This window comes from Amblyomma americanum, chromosome 4 (genome assembly GCF_052857255.1).
Source record: "Amblyomma americanum isolate KBUSLIRL-KWMA chromosome 4, ASM5285725v1, whole genome shotgun sequence".
NCBI lineage: Eukaryota > Metazoa > Arthropoda > Arachnida > Ixodida > Ixodidae > Amblyomma > Amblyomma americanum.
In genome coordinates, this window is record NC_135500.1 from 212,948,892 (window position 1) to 212,968,326 (window position 19,435).

General features: G+C 51.2%; 1 protein-coding gene and 1 pseudogene across 2 annotated transcripts; both read left to right on the forward strand.

Annotated features, from left to right (window-relative positions):
* Nucleotides 1-8,975: 8,975 nt before the first annotated feature.
* Nucleotides 8,976-9,506, forward strand: LOC144130006 (uncharacterized). Its single transcript, XM_077664050.1, has one exon. It carries the CDS (start codon nucleotides 8,976-8,978, stop codon nucleotides 9,504-9,506), a length of 531 nt encoding a protein of 176 aa, XP_077520176.1.
* A 4,416-nt stretch (nucleotides 9,507-13,922) lies between these two features.
* LOC144127568 (very long chain fatty acid elongase 7 pseudogene) lies at nucleotides 13,923-17,082 on the forward strand (annotated as a pseudogene). The gene is made up of 2 exons (XR_013313542.1): nucleotides 13,923-14,046; nucleotides 15,781-17,082. The product of XR_013313542.1 is annotated as a very long chain fatty acid elongase 7 pseudogene (transcript).
* The last annotated feature ends 2,353 nt before the right edge of the window (nucleotides 17,083-19,435 follow it).

Genomic DNA, 19,435 nt, shown 5'->3' on the forward strand with positions numbered 1-19,435 from the left:
GCGGAATTGCATGCAAGAGGCGACGCGCAGCGAAACCGGTTAAATGGGCAACCTATATTCAGCCGCTCTTTACATCCAAACTGCGTAGGCCTTGCGCTGCCATCTGTCGGCACATGGCATAGCAGCGGGAAAACGTTTCTCCTTCTTTGCTTAGAGGGCGCCGTAACCCGCCTTTCTTTAAAGTCGCTGCACTTTTATTCTCTTCGACGTTTTAAGTTAAGGGTTACATGTGTTAAAAGCGGTCTTATCGGCTTCCATGGTTGCATGAAGCTTGTGATATACTTGACAGCACGCACAATTTTCGTGCCAGAAAGAACCTCGTCGTATGCATCCTCCAGACAGCGTTTCAGAAAGCCTCGTGGTATGAGCCCGCCGAGCGCGCGCGGCTCTGCACTGTAGACAAATAAAAGCCTTCGTCGACAACACTGGTTTTCGATAGTCACACTAAATACGCGCTGCAAGAGATATTGTGAGCCAAACAGTTGTGTCTGAGGAATGTGTTAAGCCGCCTTTGTGCACAGATGTGCATTCCGGTTGTTTCAACACTCCGTTTCCAAGCTCCTCCTTCCGCAGTGGAGTGGAAGCTACGAGTAAGAGACGGCGTGAACCAACCGCGCGCCAGGAACCTCTTCGTCTCGCACACTCAGCTTGCCGTGTCTCACATGAGACAGAACGTATTAGGAAGCGCCATTATCTGGGCCGTCACCAGGTAAAAAAAGAAACAGTTCATAGAGTTCAAGTGATAGGTAATTAGGTAGCTGAGAGTTTCCCTCTGCCGGAATGATTTCGGTATCTTTACAACTTACCACCTGCATTGACGGAATATTTTATTAAGTCGCGGTTCGCGCTGTTCTGCTAAAGGGACAGTTGGTTATGAATAAGAGAGAGACGCAACAATGGTCTTGTACTAAAGAGCTTTATTTTTTTATCCTTCATCGAACGCAGGCAGAACAGACGCTTAGGCCCAGCGACGTTCTGTTTAGCCACAGACTATAGCCGTGTTTCCCCTTGAGAGGCGACCGTTTAAGAACTCAGTGGCAAATTAACGTCATTCCACGAAGAGCAACAGTTTAGACTGTTCTCCTGTCGCCTCGCTGTGGAATTTACATCAATTACAAAGGGCTGCAAATGCTTCATCATAACATCTAGCGTTACTGTCACACCTTTGTTGTTCGAATGACAAACCGATGTCTAATTTCGGCATCATAGGGGGTGCACCAATTATATATCGATGTGTTTAAGAGCGTGCCTTCTGCCTGTACGAAATTTTCCTCATTTACTGATTCACACACAGTGCAGGATGGGGTGGTGTAAATTTACGGGTGGAATTAGCCTTACAGTTGTCTGCTAGTGCGTTTTTGGACAGACATTTCATTGAACAAATTAAAAAACTGGTCCATCACGCCAGCGCCCCAGCACCTGAAAGCCCAGTCACGCGCACCATGCGATAGCCTTTTCTTCAAGTCTGCGACAAACTTCAAACTTCAAATTTCAAATTTTATTTCTTAACGCGATAGTGTTAAGGCTCCAGTTCAGCATATAACCCGTCGTCGTAGACGGTGGCGGCGGAGGGAGGGAAAAATTCCCAGGGAAGCTGGAGCTTGTGAGAACCAAGTTGCCCTTCCCAAGCAACCTCGCGAGAGGTTGAGAGAGGCGGCAGTTAAATTAATGGTCGCTTGCGAGGAGTTGCGAGGGAAAAACAACTTGTGTCTCATAAGCCCCACCGGTGGCCGTGTTTGAAACAGTCACCTGTCGGGGCAGTGGCGCATTGCTTAACGGCTGTACCACTGCGCCAGGAGTACTATAAGGACTCCCAGCAATCTGTGAATATAAACTACAGAATGACCATTTCCGTATATATGGGCACTACCCCAAATACACTATAGCGCCGTGCATTTAGGGCTGAACTCACCCGCCGAATTCAAAACATGCTTCGAATCAAACTTCAAATAAAAAGCGACCCCCGAAGTCTGTTTTGCGTTTCAGAAACCAACCTCCACTCGAACAAAAAACTGGAAGTTTTCGTCGATAATCTCGAAGTAGCACCGACTATACTTAGGGACTCCTAGACCGCCAATTTTCTTGTACACATGACGGACGTCGCATCGCTTGGCTGTGCGTATTTCGTTCGCGCCGTAAACGATGGTTTCCACGAACGTGCACACGATGCGGAGGGAGGGAACGCTGTGCCAAAGCGTCGGCTGAATGACGGCCTGAGTGCGTGCGACCCGGAATTTCTGGTTAGTTATTGCTCTGCGAACACGGCTATCCTCTTCGCGTGCGTGCTGGCCACTGATGCAGATCACCGATGACCGCGGTCAATCGCTGCTTGTAGCTGTTCATCGCGCACTCCTATATGCGCGGGCATATCCCATGTCTTCACCAGCAATCTGAGCAACGTTTCACGGCCGAGCTGCAAAGCGCACCGGTCTTTTACGTACCCGCGTTGTAAATTTTCAGCATACGGTGGTGCACTTGTAGGGAACGGCGTATTGCATGCCGGTAAGGTTGCGCACGATACTTCAGAAAAGTATGTTAGGTAACGATACCCGGTATACCACCAAGAACTGTACTTTCGACACCGGTACAAGATAAAGAACAAAAATTGATTTCCGATACAGACAATCGATACTGTACAGTCAATATTTCGATACATCGCTTAAATCACCTCCTTCTTCCGTTCTTCTTTCACTCCCTCCTTTATCCCTTTCCTTACGGCGTGGTTCGGGTGTCCACCGACATATCTGAGACAGTTACTACGACATTTCCTTTCCTCAAAAAGCAATGTTCATTTTCATTTTCCCGATGACACTGGAGCTCTGAGCGCTCGCATTCTGCCGCTTGTCGCTGCGACGCGTCGCGTGCGGCCCGTCGTTGACATCGGTTGGACATAGGCGGCGAGCTGCTTTCAGTCGTTGCTGGCGCGTCATGAGCTCGGCAAATGTCAGTCGCGCTGAGAGCCTGCGGCACAACCTCGACCTGCGAAAGCACCGACCGTGATCCTTCTGAACCCAATCCCACGTGGACTCGACTCCTGATCTCCGTCGCAAGTGGAGGTTGACTCACAGCCCCCTCCGCAAATTACACCTAATCCTCTTTCACGCCTGGAGGAAACATTTCCTGCAGGGCAGAAGCGCGGAGCCGGTTTACTACTCGTGTAGCCGCACCTCGTAGTGCGTGCCACGACAGTTGACTCGTTCATATCGAGTTCATGTAAACAGAGCCGTCGAGTTGGGCTGACCTTGTTCAGTTCGATTCCCTGACTCAAACGCAAGCTGTCTGGTTCATGAAACACCACCAAGACAGGTCCATGTAAGCGAGGCTAGAGCTGCAGATACTGGAGCCGGAGGATGGTGAAGCAAAACCGAAACCGGCCCCAGGTCAGCGACCGATCTATGACCACGTGATGTAGCTTAACGAAGAACAATTGTTTGTGAGAATCTTCGACAAACTTTTTCTACTTTTTTTACTTTAGCACAAATCTATTATATTAGGGCCAACGAAAACAAAAATATGTCTGTTCATAAAGGTTTTAAAATGACGTAGTCGAGTAATGCGTATGCCGGCCGACGGCGTCGCATGGTCGTTTTATAAGCGCGAAAAAGCAGCAATTTCAAACGGGCTTTATAAAATGAAGGCTGAATATTACGCCGAACTACTTCGGAATCAGCATTTCTAACGTTTATGGAAGCAATAAAAATTGCAACCGCGCAACTTCATTTTTCTTTTCGCAAACCCCTTTAATAAGTGCATGTTATAACTGGTGTTATGTAGCGCTAGTATCTTTCCTCCTCTTCGAGCGTATGAAAAATCGCACACGTTATTTAGTTTCTTTTTTCAAGGAACGTCTCAGGTGAACAGCGCTTTGACTCCGCCTTCGAGGAGCATCCTTTTTTTTTTTTCAGAAATCAAAGTTTTCTCTCGGACTACTGTTTACCCTCCGAGGGTTCCCGCGTGATCGTGCTCAGGAGTAGCAAGCCAGCGTCTAATAATATTACAGGGCTACGACCAGCTATTTCAGGATGACTATAGGGCTTCGCAAATTAAGTGCGCGAGCATCACGCAAACACCGCCGTGTACCACAAAACCATCTACATTGGCGTAGCAGGCACCCCACTTCTAACATGCGACGGCGAAAACAGAATTCCTCAAGGACGCCCGGCCATTGCCGTGCGTCGACACCTCCGTCACATTCTGAGCGTGGCAGCGCTCCACTGGTGACGGCATGGTTCGGGCCGAGCGCATTTGCCGTCCCGACGGACACGCAGGCGTATACCCGCCAAGCCTCGGTGTTTCAGAAAAGTATTCAAGCAGCGACTGAGCGTCTCTTTTCCCCACCTTGGAATATGAGGCGCGTTCTGACGGGCAGGCGTCCCCATTACAGCAATGCCGCAGGAATTAGCAAGAAACGGAGCCGCCGTGGTGGTTCGGTGGTTATGGTGCTCGGCTGCTGAGCCTAAAGAGGCGGGTTCGGTCCCGCCCGAGGCGGTTGATATTCGATGGCAGCGAAATTCAAGAGGCACGCGTGTACTGCGCGAAGTCAGTGCACGTTAAAGAACCCCAGGAGGTCGAAATTTCCAGAGCCGTTCACTACGGCGTCCCTCATAGCCTTATTCGCTTTGGGATGTTAAACCCCAATAAACCAAACCAAATAAACCAATTAGCAAGAAACAAGAAAACCCGGGCACTCAAAGCAATGGTTGAAGCAGGGCTTGCTGTGCGCATTGATGCATAATTCAGCGTTACGTCGACGGCGCCTTCCTCACATAGGAAAGGGACAAATCAACGAATCACAAGTGCGTAGTCACTGATTGTGTGCTTTCTTGCTGGCCCGGAACGCCAGCGTCCGGCAGAGCGAGCGGACGCATCTCACCTGGGCTCCGTGTTTTTTTTTTTGTTTTTTTTTAACTGCCGGTTTTTTTTTTGTCGCACCTTAATGAAAGTGCATCGACCGAATGCATGAAGTTAGTGGACCACCGGGAACCCAAATTCCGAGGTAGGGGACCGCTTTCTCCAAATTTAGAGGACTTTTGTGTGCTGGTAGGAGCGTCCACCGCTGGGCCTAACGTCGACCTCGGCCTTGGCCGGGGGAGCGGTAGGCCTAGCCCGAGCCTCGGTGAAGCCGCCAGCGGAACATCGAACCATCGGTGATTATGCAAGTGAGCATTGACCTAAGATGCCTACCGCTACGCGTGTAGACGTGGACGGCATCGAAATTACGCCAGACCGGTGCACAAGATCGAAGGCTGGAAAACTGTCGGTGAGAGAGTAAGGTACAAAGGCATTAACAAGCTAGGCCTAAATCCCATACTTCAAACGAGCCAAGATGGCGCCAAGGCCACGGCTGATGTCAACAGCCGGAGCAACAACCTCGGCGGTGGCGCCACTGGCAGCGATACACGTCACTCAAGGGCGAAACGTGTAAACAAGGGCAAATTGTTGAAGGGCGCGCGCATGCCAGACTCGCCACGCGGCGACATAAAGATCGTGTTACGACCATGAGGCGGGCTCCACCTGAGCGATGTGACCCGCGTTGAACTAAGTCGTACAATTGCGGCGGCGGCACAGGTCCCCGCCAATGAAGCAAGTGAGACGTCGTGTGCCCCAACCTCCAGCAGAATATCGTCGTGGTGAGCACCTCAAAGAGAGAGCACGCCGACCGATACGCTGCAGTAGGAAGGATGGACATACGCGGCACGGCGCAATAAGTAAGTACCTACGAAGCGGCCCCCCACGGCCCGGTGAAGGGCGTCATAAGGGGCATCCCGCTCGAGGATACGGCCCAGGAGATTCAGGACAATGTTTTGCACAAGCATAACCCAACAGCCCTACAGGCAAACCGAATCGGTAAGACCCGATCACTCGTCATTGCCTTCGAAGGGCACAAAGTATACCCAATTACGTGAGATACGGCAAATTGCTCATTGAGTGCGTGTTGCACAGAAAACAAATCGACGTATGTTATGCGTGCGGAAGAGTGGGCCACAGAATAGACGCGTGCCCGGATCCTTCGAACACGATCTGCCGAGGGTGCGGAATCTCCAAACCCGCCGAAGACCACGGATGTGTCCTGAAGTGTGGCCTGTGCGTAGGCAAACACCTGGCCACGGACAAGGCCTGCAAAGCCCGCTTCAAGACGCCCTACGTCGTCCTCCGGTGGCGCTGGGAATGGCGCCGAGCGGAGGAAGAAGACGCCGGAAGAAGGAACCGAGACAAGAGAGGTCATGCAGGCGGACCCCGCCGTAGCGCCTCCAAACAACGGGGCCGGTCACACATGCCAGGCCGCAGCAGCAACAACAGAGGCGGCGGAAACGGCCGCCAGAGTCGCTCCCGATCGAAGACACCATCCGGGGGCGGCAACGGTGGCGGCAACCGCCGCTCGCGCTTCCGGGCCAGTTCGGGATCCGGGGACAGTTCGAGGTCCCGGAGCGAGTCAACCGGACGCCGAGGGATCGCCGAGAAAATGTGGGCTGGACCAACAATGCTCCCGTCGCTCCAACCAGTGACACCGAATTCCCACCCCTCACCCCCTCCCAACCCGTTAACTCAAAAGCGAATCCGCAAAAGGACAGTAGCGAAGTGTTAGAGATTAAGAGGATCATAGAGCGCCAAAACGCTCAGATCCAAGATCAGGCCACCCAAATACGGGCGCTTATGAATAACATCGAAACGCTGGCGAGTAACGGCAGCTCGGCAAATGAAGGTCCCCAAAACAACAGCACGGCGGCAAACAACGCCGCAGGCTTGCGCAGAGTGCCACGCAGGGACCCCTCTCGCGGGAGAGGCTGGGGCCACGCAACGTGCATCAAGTAATCAAGAGGCGATGGACGCCGAAGAGATCCCCGCGAGCGGAGAGGCAGCGGCGACCGCACAGACCGCGACCACGTCAACGGCACAGATCCCGCAAGAAGGAGAGCTGATGGCCATTTTGGCCGCAATTTCCCAAATTAACGAAAGGCTACGCAAAATAGACACCCGCCTCGAAGTTGTCGAGAGTCAGCCTCACACGCCATCGGTGAGGCACAAGCGCCTAGCGCCAAAAGTACCCTCAACATCGGTGAGGAACCGCTTCTCGTCCCTGAAAAAGGCGCGGGTCGAAAAAATCAAAGTCGCGATCGCGAAAAGGCGCAGTCGACTCAACACGTTCGGAAAGGATGATGCAGAAGCCAAGTAGGAAGCTCAAGATGAAGACCGGGGGGGACACCACCGTAATTTACCAATGGAACTGCCGTGGGATTCGCGACAAAGAAGCGGAACTACTGTTACACACTGACAGGCAAGAAGACAAGGCCGATGAAATTGCTCTACAGGAAACAAGCGGGAAACCAAGACTTCCGGGGTACGTCACTTACACGGACCCCACGGAGAACGGAACGGCGGTGCTCGTCCGCAGCAACGTGGCGGCAACTCGACATGTCACGGCGCAGGGCGGATGCGAGCACACGCTGGTCTAAATTCATGCGAGAGAAATTGGCAGCTCGGGCAATTTATTTGTAATGAGCGTGTACTGCCGGCCGTCCCAACGGTAGTACGAATTTGACCGCATCGTGAGCCAGGCGAAAGGGTTGGCGGGGACCAGGCCGCTCCTGATCCTCGGCGACTTTAATTCCCCTCACACAACGTGGGGTTATCAGTTCCAGTCCAAGAGAGGAAAAGCACTGGCCAAAGCAATGAAGGATCACGAGATGGCCCTCCTGAACGAGCCGGACGTAACCACCTGAAGAGGCAACAGTGTCGCGAAGGGCACCACGCCAGACTTGTCGTGGTATCGGGCACGCAAGACGTCTCCTGGAGAAGCGAAGAAGTGGACCTGGGGTCTGACCACAGCGTGATCGGCCTCACGATCCGAGGCTCCCGATATCGGCTTGTGCTAGGGACGGCGCGGATCACGGATTGGGACAAGATGAGAAAGTTTACCCAAGAACAAGAAGAGGCGTCCGAGGAAGGATCGGAACAAGCTGAAACACAACAGACCTACACCGAATGTGCCAGGGACCGGAAGAAGACCCTCCAAAAATTTACGCAAGAAATCGCAACGACGTCGCAGACATCGTACGTGGACGCCAGAGAGACCCACATGTGGGCGCGCCCCGGCACCCGTTAACGCGGCGGTGGAAACATCAGAGACACAACAGAAAGCTGGCCAAGCGTATAGTAGTCTTGAACAAACAGATCGTCGAGTATTCGGCCAAACTATGTAGTGAAAATTGGACCTGCGACGACCTGCAGGGCAAGCTCTCGACGGGGAAGACGTCGTGTCTCTGATAGACCCGCTGAGTAGCAAAACTGCGACCAATCGCAACCTCACCAAAGTATTGAACACGTACAATGGAGACGGCCGCAGGCTCCTGGAAGACCTGAAGGCGAAGTACCTACAGACAGAGAAAGGCCAGTACCCGGTGCCCGAGAGGTACGAAGGACCCTACAACGAAGAGCTGGACCGGCAGTTTACCATGACGGAACTGTGGAAAGCTATAGATGACAGTAACAAAAGAAGTGCACCCGGCAGGGACGCCATAACTTACATACTCGGTAACATGAGCGGTACAGCGGCCCGCGGCCTCCTAGAGCACATCAACGAAGCCTGGGAGAGCTCACGGTTGTCGAAGGAATGGATGGACGCCGAGGTCCGCTTCATTCCAAAGCCCGGCAAGGCCCTCACGATAGACAACATGCGGCCGATCTCCCTCACGTCCTGCGTGGGGAAGGTGATGAAGCGCATGGTCCTTCGCCGGCTGCAGATGCACCTCGAAGAAACAGATCAGATGGCGGAGACGAAGTACGGCTTCAGGCAACATCTCAGCACCCAAGACGTGTTGGTCTAACTCCACGAACTGGTCGTCAAGCCCGCAACGAGGCACGCGCCGCGCGGGATACTCACCCTCGACCTGAAGGGAGCGTGTGACAACGCGTCCCACTCGAGCGTGTTGCAGAGTCTGTACAAGACCAGGTGTGGCTGAAGGACATTCGGCTACATGAAAGATTTTCTGTCAGACCGAACGGCGACCATCAGGATAGGGGAGGAGAAGTCGGACCCTGTCGAGCTCGGCGAAAGGGGCACCCCTCAGGGATCGGTATTCTCGCCCCTGCTCTTCGACCTGGCCCTCCTGCCCCTGCCCGATCTAATCAAGCAACTCGAAGGCGTGGACCACGCGTTCTACGCCGACGAAATTTATGGTATGGACGACCCGAGCCGGGTCCGATGCTGGATGGAGGAAGCCTTGCAGCGGGCGGCAACGACCGTGCACGAGTGCTCAAAGTCGTGCGGACTGAGCTGCGCTCCCCAGAAATCAGAGCTGCTCATGATCCAACCGGGAAAATCCAAGGAGCTGCCGCCGAATGTAATCATCACCATCGACGGAATGGTCATCAAGCCAACACAGCAGATTAGGATTCTCGGCCTACTACTACAGAGCGACGGGAAGGCACACGCCGCCGTCACAAAGATCAAAACTACAACCGAACAGATACTTAGTATGCTTCGGAGGGTATCTAACAGAGCCTAGTACACGCGTTCGTCGTGTCGTGGGTTACATACTCCACCCCGTATCTCCAGCTGACGAAGGCGAGTAGGGACACCCTAAACACGATGCTTCGTAAGGCAACGAAGCAAGCACTGGGAATGCCCATATACTCGTCCACGCAAAGACTGCTAGACATGGGCACCCACAGCACGGTGGAGGAGCTCATCGAAGCCCACATCTCTATTCAGAGAATCCGGCTCAGTCACACGGAACACGGACGAGCCGTCCTACGCAAGATAGGATGGCAGATCGAGCCAGTACCCATCAAGGCGGCCCTTCCGGAGGACTGGAAGACGACCATTCGGACAAAACCCCTTCCCCGGAACATGACGCCGGGTAAGGACGACGAGAGGCGCACCACGCGAGCCAAAGCCATAGCCCGGAAGCTGGAAGAGAACCCCAGGGCCCTCTATGTGGGCTCCTCGCTCCGAAAACACAGTGACCGTGCAGCGGTGGTGCTTACGTCAAAATACAGGCTCATCGTCAGCGCGTCCCTGAAGACAACAGACCCCGCAGTTGCCGAAGAACCGGCCGTGGCCCTCGCACTCGCACAGCCGAGCGTGGACACCATGGTTACCGACTCAAAGACAACCTACAGAAGCTTCCGCAGAGGGGTAATCTCCGCGGCACGAGCCATTCTATCCAAGTGCGGGCCTCTGGGAAGAGCCATAGAGCTCGTGTGGGTCCCGGCTCACTCGCAGGTAGCAGGCAACATCATCGCCGACTACCATGCCCGAGAAATGTCAATCAGGGCCGAGCACGAGCCGGAAGAGCTACCGCACCCGGTCACCAGCTTTCGGGACATTACCCGGATGTACCGCGAGGAAAGGTGCAGACTGCCAGAACCGCACCCAAACTCACCAGGCAACAACAGACGATCCTGCGTCGAGCGCAGGCGGGATCACTTGCGCATCCCGTACTGATGATCCGCATGTACTCTGCAGAACACGATATGCTCTGTCCTTTTTGCAAACGAGAAAAGGGCACCCTGCCGTACGTCTTGGCAGAGTGCACAAAACTCAAGACCCCCTCTCCTCCCCTTCCCGCCAACACCCCCAATCCCCAAACCTTTTGGGCGATGGAAGACCTTGTTATCCAGCCCCGCCCTACCGATTCAGCTCACACTGACGGACAGGGGCCAAGAACTGCTGGAAACTCATGGGTCCCGTAACTAGGGAACCACCCCGTCTGGTGCCTGCGTGCACCACCGATTTATTTCGGGCTTAATAAATGTTGATTCACCATCATTTCTTGCCCTTGTCCCGTGCTTGAAAGCAAAGCCAGCGTAACTGGAAAATATGCTTTAGTACGCCGCTTCTTAGCGATAGCGGTCCTATATTGCAGGCCCTGAGACAACACGGTTTCCAAGACGACGCTCATGACAAAAACTTGCGCTTGCTACCGAGGCACAAGACAGCTAAGAGCGGCATCCCAGTATTACTCAGTAGACGTGTCATTGTGACATGTGCTGCTAAATTTACTTTCATGAGCCGCCTAGCCATGCTCCACTGCCTCTGTAAGTTGCCACCATACTCTTCAAGGCTTAGTACACACAGTAACAAATATATCACAAATCCGAAGGCATTTGCGAAAAGGCCAGTCCTATGCGTCCCTCTCAAGTACTATGCTACAAAAGAAAAATATTTTGTCCTTACTACATTTCCTTTCGTCATCCCAAAGCTGCACGTACAGCAGAAGAAGCGGGACGACATGATGCAATAACACGTGGGCTCAAAAGGCAAAGCAAAAAAACGCACACACAACTGACCATCTCATGCAAGCAGCTGTGGCCACAAGCTCGGTGCACGTGTAGTCAGGTTGATTTTCATCTTCATCCTTGAACGAGTTCATTCGCATGTCGTAATTACAGTGCTTTGGAGCACGCACAGTTACGCTGGGAATCGCGAAGGCTGGGAAAAGATTCGCTCATGCGAAACCAATGGAGCTTTCTTTTGCGACATTCTTCAGACGAATGGCCGATAGTCCGGCTTGACCACAGTGAAGGCACCGGCTCGCTCTTCAGTACTGCACAGGACCACCTAGGGAGTGGAGTTCGCGGCTAACCGGCTGGTAAGTTTAATATGCGAAAGCCCTGCATGATCGGGGTTTCTCTATTTGTAGGTTTTAAGTCTAGGGTGTTCAGTTCGTATAGCCCTTTGTTTTCCCCTGTTGTTCCCGCTGCGCCATGTGTCATAAAATACGCTAAAGTTTTACACGAGTCTCCTCCTGCAACTGCCATAACTTCTCGCTTCACAAGGACTTCGTGTAGCGCTAACTTATACGTTTAATACCCTTTCCTCCGTTCTTTTAAAGCATGGAGCTGTCGTAAACACAGCGTGTCCCTTGAGAGGGCTTTGCTCGTAATTTTCCTGCGAATAAACAAATTGTACTGCACTTCATAGCTTCTGGTACTAGTAGTGCCTGTTATTGTCATCCGATGGCACGCCTCTTTCTCACTTGGTCAAGATATAACAACATGCGGTTGAAATCACAGGTTTTTTTGCACCTTATTATTATCAAGAGAAAGATGGGAGGATAGCCATCATAGGAAGCGAAAGGTTGTCGCGGGTGGCAACGATGTGCCAGTTGGAGTGGTGAGGTTAGCAAACTCCCATGGAGGTTGTGGTTGTCGCACAGCAGGAGTTGCTACAGATGACTGGATGAAGTCTGCCTTGAAGTTTATGTCACTGGTCTGGTACTGCTAACGATGATAACTATCATTCTGAACATTTTACAAACAAAATACCAGCCCTCTATTGACGATTTTGCTTGTGCTATCTTCAAAGTTTTAAAGAAAAATGTTTCGTACACCTCTGTGCAAGATAAAGGGCAAGTGGAGGCAAATCTGAAAGCGCAACTTCTGGGATTCTGCTTTCTTGTCACCGGTCGTCGTCTTTATCTTCAGACATCATGATTGTTCCACCAACCGTGAGGGGGCCAATATGGAAACGCACTTAAATTTAGGGGAGGATTCTTCGCTTGAAGTGTCTATCTTGCTTTCCTTCACTTTGTGTGAAAGTAGCTTTTATCTGTAACATCAAACAATATATATCGTGGTGCTTCACTTTATACACATGAAACAAATGTTCTTGTTGACTCTAGTTTGAGCGTCATGTTTACCCTATCGCGACTTGTGGTATATAGCTCCGCAAGAGAACCCGTGGCAAGTCCTGATGAAAGAAAAGCATATTTCCGTGGTGTTTTAGTATGTCTGTGGTGTGGTACGTTTGTTGTCCAGTTATCAAAATCGAGTTTCCACACACATCAAAATAACCTGTGCAGCAACAAAAGCCTAGGTAACATTTTGGTTAAGAGCACGTTTAAGTCCCGGTACCCATGGGTTCATGCAATGGAACAGATCAACCGTTTCGTACCGCACCAGGAGAAGCATTAGCACAGATTAGCATGGAGTCCGAGTGAATATCTAGATGCTGTAGACCGTATAATTTCGATTCGTGCCCTCAGTTTTTTAAACATTTTTCAACAAAACGAAATCCTATTTTATCGAAGATTTGTTTTTGGAAATATGTAGCAACACTTTAAAAGCATATTTAAGAATTTAGCAAACTGCGCCTTTTTTAACGTTTACACTCGGTGCTATCAATATTCTAAATTCCACTTTGTATAGTGCGGCAAGCGAGAAAAAGAAACTTGGGCAAGACTATCGCAACTGACCGAACAGCTTAATAAATTGGGCAAATTATAATGCCTACGGAATTGGCTTTAAACGTTTGAGCAGGTAAGATTCGGAACAAACTATAGTTGTATCATTTTTGTTGCGGTTCTACATTTACATAGTTCAATGAAGGCAACCTTCCTTTTCGAGAAAGACTGAAAAGCATTCTACGCAATTCTGCAAATTCCGCGACACTGAAGCCGATATTCATCACCTGTTGTGGGTTTTGCCTGCGCTGAAGCCGTCGAAAATCCGGCACCTGGCGGCAGCGGATCTTTCGCCGAACAACCTTTCGGCCGCTTAGACGCGGGGACCGCATCATCCCTCACTCCTCGACTTCATTACATCGGACACACTCTTCGCATAAATTTAACCATCCCTTCCTTTCAACCATTATTCCATACCCCATTATGTCCCGAGGCTATCAAGATCGCTTTAGAAAAATTTAGATTTTGTTCCAAATGAGAAGGAAGAATAACGCATCGTGAAAACGTCACCACAGCTCACGTGGATTTTGACACGTGAGGCGCTCATTGCAGCGCAGCACCGCCTACCTTTGATAAAAAGAAGTGAAAAACAGCTTAAAGACAATGCCGTAATAGAAAAAAAATAATCCTTGCTACGTGTCCCCGCAGAGCTGGAGAGTGGTTTTCGTAACAGCGATTCCCCGAAAGCGGGCGGCACGGAGAATGAAACACCTCAGCCGACGTGTTACGAAGGAAGAAGAAGATGACGGTTTCCTCGTGGGACGCGGCTGACATCTTGCAAGCCCCGAGGTACAGCTGACTACCGGGCGGGATTCGGCAGCCTTGTAGGCGGCAGGACTCCCCAGATCAGGCAGCGCAAGTAAGCTTCATTCACAACAAGGGACTTGTTCTCTGAACTTAGGGGCCGAAGGCACTAATACTTGTGATACGTGCGAGCCTGGAGGTTGCCTTCCAGGCACAGCGTAGTGCAAGATGCAGGGCGTGGCCAAGTGCAGAGGATGCGAGAGCGCAGAGCTGTTGTGTGCACGCGTCAACTCAGGGAGCTGTTCAGTATTTAGGATTTTGTGACGAGTTTTGATGCGGACTTCGTCCTGGGTAAACGCCGTCGTACGACATGACAGAGAACGCCAGTGTTCCCCATCGGAGAGAATGCTGTCTTGGTAGGCGTGAAGCTCAAGGGATTTCTGCAGTTGAGTAACATGAGGCATGGCAGAGAGTCTGGGAGATTTTATGCGGTTGCTGCTGAAGTGGTAAGGACAGCTGCAGTGGCAGTGTTATTCGTGCGTGATTCTCAGAAGATTTTTTTTTAAATAGAAAACTTAGCCTTACGCTTTATGCATACTCGATTCTTTAGTTAATTGTTTACCACCACCAGCGAGACAAACGCGCATTTATGCGCAACATTTTTTTTTCTCGTAGTTGCTGCCGTTGTTCTAGGGCTTGAGTATCTTATGACCCGTTTTACTTCATATCGTTTTCATTTTGAGACGGTCACGACTGCACGCAAAATTTTCTGTGAGCTGTGTTTGGCAACTGAGCCACGCTAATTAGCATCACCTCTCTCCACCGACTGCGCGAAAACATACTCGGTATTTGTGGCTGCTTTTAGATCACATTCGCTTTGCATGGTCGAATGCGCAGTACGCGCTACGGCCTTTTTGAATGCTTCTCATAGCGAAAACTTTTGCGTTAACAGCTCTTATAAAAAAAAAACAGCTGCAATTATCAAACCGAACTCTTGATACGTGTAAAAGAGCTTGTTTTGTTATTTTTTCTTCATTTTTCACACCCAAGACGACATGAGATTTTTATTTAACACTGTTCTCGGCACTTTTTTCCCAGCCATCCCCTGAAACGCCTTCTGAGGAGGGTACATAAACTCGTTCAATCGCTACATTCCTTCGTCATGAACACCTTCCAAATACTACACTTCTACACGCAGCAGGGAACCACCAATCGCGCGCGAAAGTTGGCGAGTCCTTTCCCGCGACTTTGTCATGATCGCGCCCTCCTCCGTCGCACGCTGCTACGTAATTCTGTTCAGGGATGGCAATTGGTTGGATTCTTCTGAGGCGTGACGCAGCTACCACGGCCGCGGCCAGTCAGCCCGCTCCGGAGAGTCAAAAAGTTTCCCCCGGGAAGTTATCGCGCGTCGGCAGCCGGCGGAGGAGCGGCGACCTTTGAGCATGCAAAAAGTGATGAAAGAAACGAAAGGCGTGAAGATATGCTGAAATTCTAATTTTGACTACAGATAACTCAGCTTCTACGAAACGCATAATAATTTTTTTTGATGGAAGATATTCGTGAAGCAACGTCCTTTAATATCCCAGGAATACTGCACCTTTATTAAAAGCCCCTTTAACTGCTGACCAAGAAGGAAAACATGATCTTTAGTGAAGGCTTTTCAAGCCAGCCACAGCAAATCTATGCGATGAGGGCACTTTTAGGCGGAATTTGAGCACACTGACTATATTTTGACACCACAGAATAGATTACCTCCATTGCGTGCGCACTGAATAAGAAAAATAAAGGCAGACTTCGAGTTGCACCCATGCTGCTCTGCATCTCAAGCAAACCTTCGACTGTTTTCCAGGACGGACTGCAGATCACGCGGTGGCTTGCTAGCATAGCGGCAGGAACCATGGCGCCCACGACAGACTTCGACCCCACCGTGCACTGGTTTCCAGACTGGGACAGCCGCAGCCGAGGATGGCCGCTGACCGGAAACCCGATTCCACTCACCGCCATTTGCATCCTCTACGTTTACGTCGTCAAGGTGTGGGGCCCGAAGTGGATGGGGGACAGGAAGCCGTTCGAACTGCGGGCTCTTATGGCAGCGTACAACCTCACTCTTGTTCTGCTGAACGGCTTCTTCGTCTGGACCTTCGTGCGGCATGGCTACATCGCTAAAGGCTACAGGATCATCGGCCAGGGAAGGGACTTCTCAACCGACCCGCTGACCATGCACATTGTCCACCTCTCGTGGTGGTACTACGTTCTTCGCCTGGTCGAGTTCCTGGACACAGTGTTCTTTGTCCTGCGCAAGAAGTACTCCCAAGTGTCGGCGCTGCACGTCTTTCATCATGTGGTGGTCGCCTGGAACATGTGGATGAACGTGACGTTCGGCGGCCAGGGCCAGACCATCTTCGTCACCGTGGTCAACTCGTCAGTGCACGTCATCATGTACAGCTACTACTTCCTGTCGGCACTGGGCCCCACATTCCAGCGGTACACCTGGTGGAAGCGATACCTGACTCAGCTGCAGCTGACCCAGTTCTGCCTGGTCTTTCTGCACAGCACGTCGTACCTCTTCTTTAAGGAGCGCGCCATTCCCGGCTTCACATACGTCATGATCGTCGAGGCCGTTGTGTTCCTGTTGTGGTTCCTCGTGTTCTACAGCCACGCGTACCACAAGGGGGGCCGCAGCGCTATGGACATCGTCAGCAGCTCGGCAGCCGCGGCGACAGAAGCTCTGGCCAAGGTTGCCACTTCGTGCAGCCCCGAGTCGCTGGAAGACAAAAAAGAGGACTGAGCCGCGAGCGGGCTCGGCAAGTGTGGCGGGCTCTCAGTGGGAAGTGAAAAAAGTCACAGATTTACACAACCAGCTCACACTACCTACATATATGCAACCGTGTCGATAAAAATGGCGTTAGCGGGGGGAAAAGCCATTGCACCCGTGAGGAGCACATCCGTGCTTACGGTGGTCAATCTGTGCGGGTTGTGAGCTCGTTGCGGAAATCTGAAACATTCTCCCATTGTCGCGAAAGACTGCAACAGACCTCCTGTTCACCTTTCTACCTGTGCACGCTTGGGTTGTAATTTAAAATTGAAATTGTGATGTCAGTAGCGTTCCATGGTGCTGCCTGTTGCGCTGTAATTAAAAGCTGAAGGGAGTTCAAATCAATGTCGAGGCTGCGTTTATTTTGGTACCTTGTGTTATAATTGCACGTTAAAGAACCCCAGTTGTTCGAAAATTCCGGAGCCCTTCACTACGGCGTCCATTATATCCTGAGTAGCTTTGGGACGTTAAACCCCATAAAAAAATTATTCGCTTGAAGGCATCGTTCCATAGCCGTCGAACCACAATAGTTAGGAGGCCTCAATAGCCCTGAATGAAGTACAAAATTATATTCTACGTACTAGAGATACAGGTTTAAGTAACAGGTGAATAGCATTACCTGCGATAGTTCTGGCTTACATCGGTACTAAAGTATTCAGAGGGCCATTAAGACTGCTTACGTACTGTGTAGGGGAAAGCATTAGTTGGTCATCGCGAGCGTTCGACCTCGACGCAGGTTCCGCATGCACTGAGGAATCAAACCGAGACGCGCCCTCGAACGCTCATTCCACGAACGCTGATCCACAAAGGTCCGGGTGAAACACTTGGACACTCCGTTCGAATACCTGTCGCGAGCTAGCCTGCAACCTGGCGGAGACGTATTCTATATGCAACGAGAAATCGTATTACACCGGACGGTTGCGTCACAATTTTAAACCGAAAATTGGTTTTTGAGGAAAGGAAATGGCGCAGTAACTGTCTTACACCTGAGTGAGTACTTAAACCGCGCCTTAAGAGAACAAGTAGAAAGTATGGAAATGCATAGAATTGAAGGTGCATACGTCGCCGGTTCGAATTCAAGCAGCAAACTAGCACGTGTAAGCTGTATGTAATGAGAAATTGTATGACACCACCCGGAACGCTGTACGACATGTAGCCGGGATAACTGATGCCACATTGAGGTAAGCCAGTAGGGTGTGTGTGTGTGTGTGTGTGTGTGTGTGTGTGTGTGTGTGTGTGTGTGTGTGTGTGTGTGTGTGTGTGTGTGTGTGTGTGTGTGTGTGTGTGTGTGTGTGTGTGTGTGTGTGTGTGTGTGTGTGTGTGTGTGTGTGTGTGTGTGTGTGTGTGTGTGTGTGTGTGTGTGTGTGTGTGTGTGTGTGTGTGTGTGTGTGTGTGTGTGTGTGTGTGTGTGTGTGTGTGTGTGTGTGTGTGTGTGTGTGTGTGTGTGTGTGTGTGTGTGTGTGTGTGTGTGTGTGTGTGTGTGTGTGTGTGTGTGTGTGTGTGTGTGTGTGTGTGTGTGTGTGTGTGTGTGTGTGTGTGTGTGTGTGTGTGTGTGTGTGTGTGTGTGTGTGTGTGTGTGTGTGTGTGTGTGTGTGTGTGTGTGTGTGTGTGTGTGTGTGTGTGTGTGTGTGTGTGTGTGTGTGTGTGTGTGTGTGTGTGTGTGTGTGTGTGTGTGTGTGTGTGTGTGTGTGTGTGTGTGTGTGTGTGTGTGTGTGTGTGTGTGTGTGTGTGTGTGTGTGTGTGTGTGTGTGTGTGTGTGTGTGTGTGTGTGTGTGTGTGTGTGTGTGTGTGTGTGTGTGTGTGTGTGTGTGTGTGTGTGTGTGTGTGTGTGTGTGTGTGTGTGTGTGTGTGTGTGTGTGTGTGTGTGTGTGTGTGTGTGTGTGTGTGTGTGTGTGTGTGTGTGTGTGTGTGTGTGTGTGTGTGTGTGTGTGTGTGTGTGTGTGTGTGTGTGTGTGTGTGTGTGTGTGTGTGTGTGTGTGTGTGTGTGTGTGTGTGTGTGTGTGTGTGTGTGTGTGTGTGTGTGTGTGTGTGTGTGTGTGTGTGTGTGTGTGTGTGTGTGTGTGTGTGTGTGTGCCACAAGATCGACCTGCAGATGGCGGCACCGTCGCTGCACTAGTGTGGATCGGCAGCCGGCGGCGTCCGCCGGAACGTATACGCGCAGCTGTTCGCTTCTAAGTTTACGGAGGGTTTTCTGCCGAAGAAAACGTGCCCTCCACAGTGGACGAGTGACATGCGTCCTAAAATGTATAGATTGTGCGCAGACAAGCGCAAAGTCGGAAAATGTCGCGTAAAAAAAGCGCGGATTGTAGGAAAACACGGAGCTGCCATGCAACCACACAAACCCGGTTTCGTGATTTTCTCACGTTTCGGCGTGCGTTTTCCTTGTACCCCGCTGACGGGCCTGATATATTCATTGCGTCACACTTCCCTAACACCGGTTCTATTTTTTCTTTGCCTTTTCACCAAACTACGCGCCACTGTCTTTGCCACGAAAATGATATAGTTGCACGAGTGTCAGACAGGCAAGTTTAGTGTGACTGACTGCGGGTGCATTTCGCCTCATGAAGTATCACTGTGACGAGAAATGGTGCAACACTTAAAAGTGCCATTCGAAACGTACTTTCTCAGCAACGTAGTATGCATGCGTTTTCCCTCCACTATTTTTCTAATGCGACGCCGCCGCGCCTGT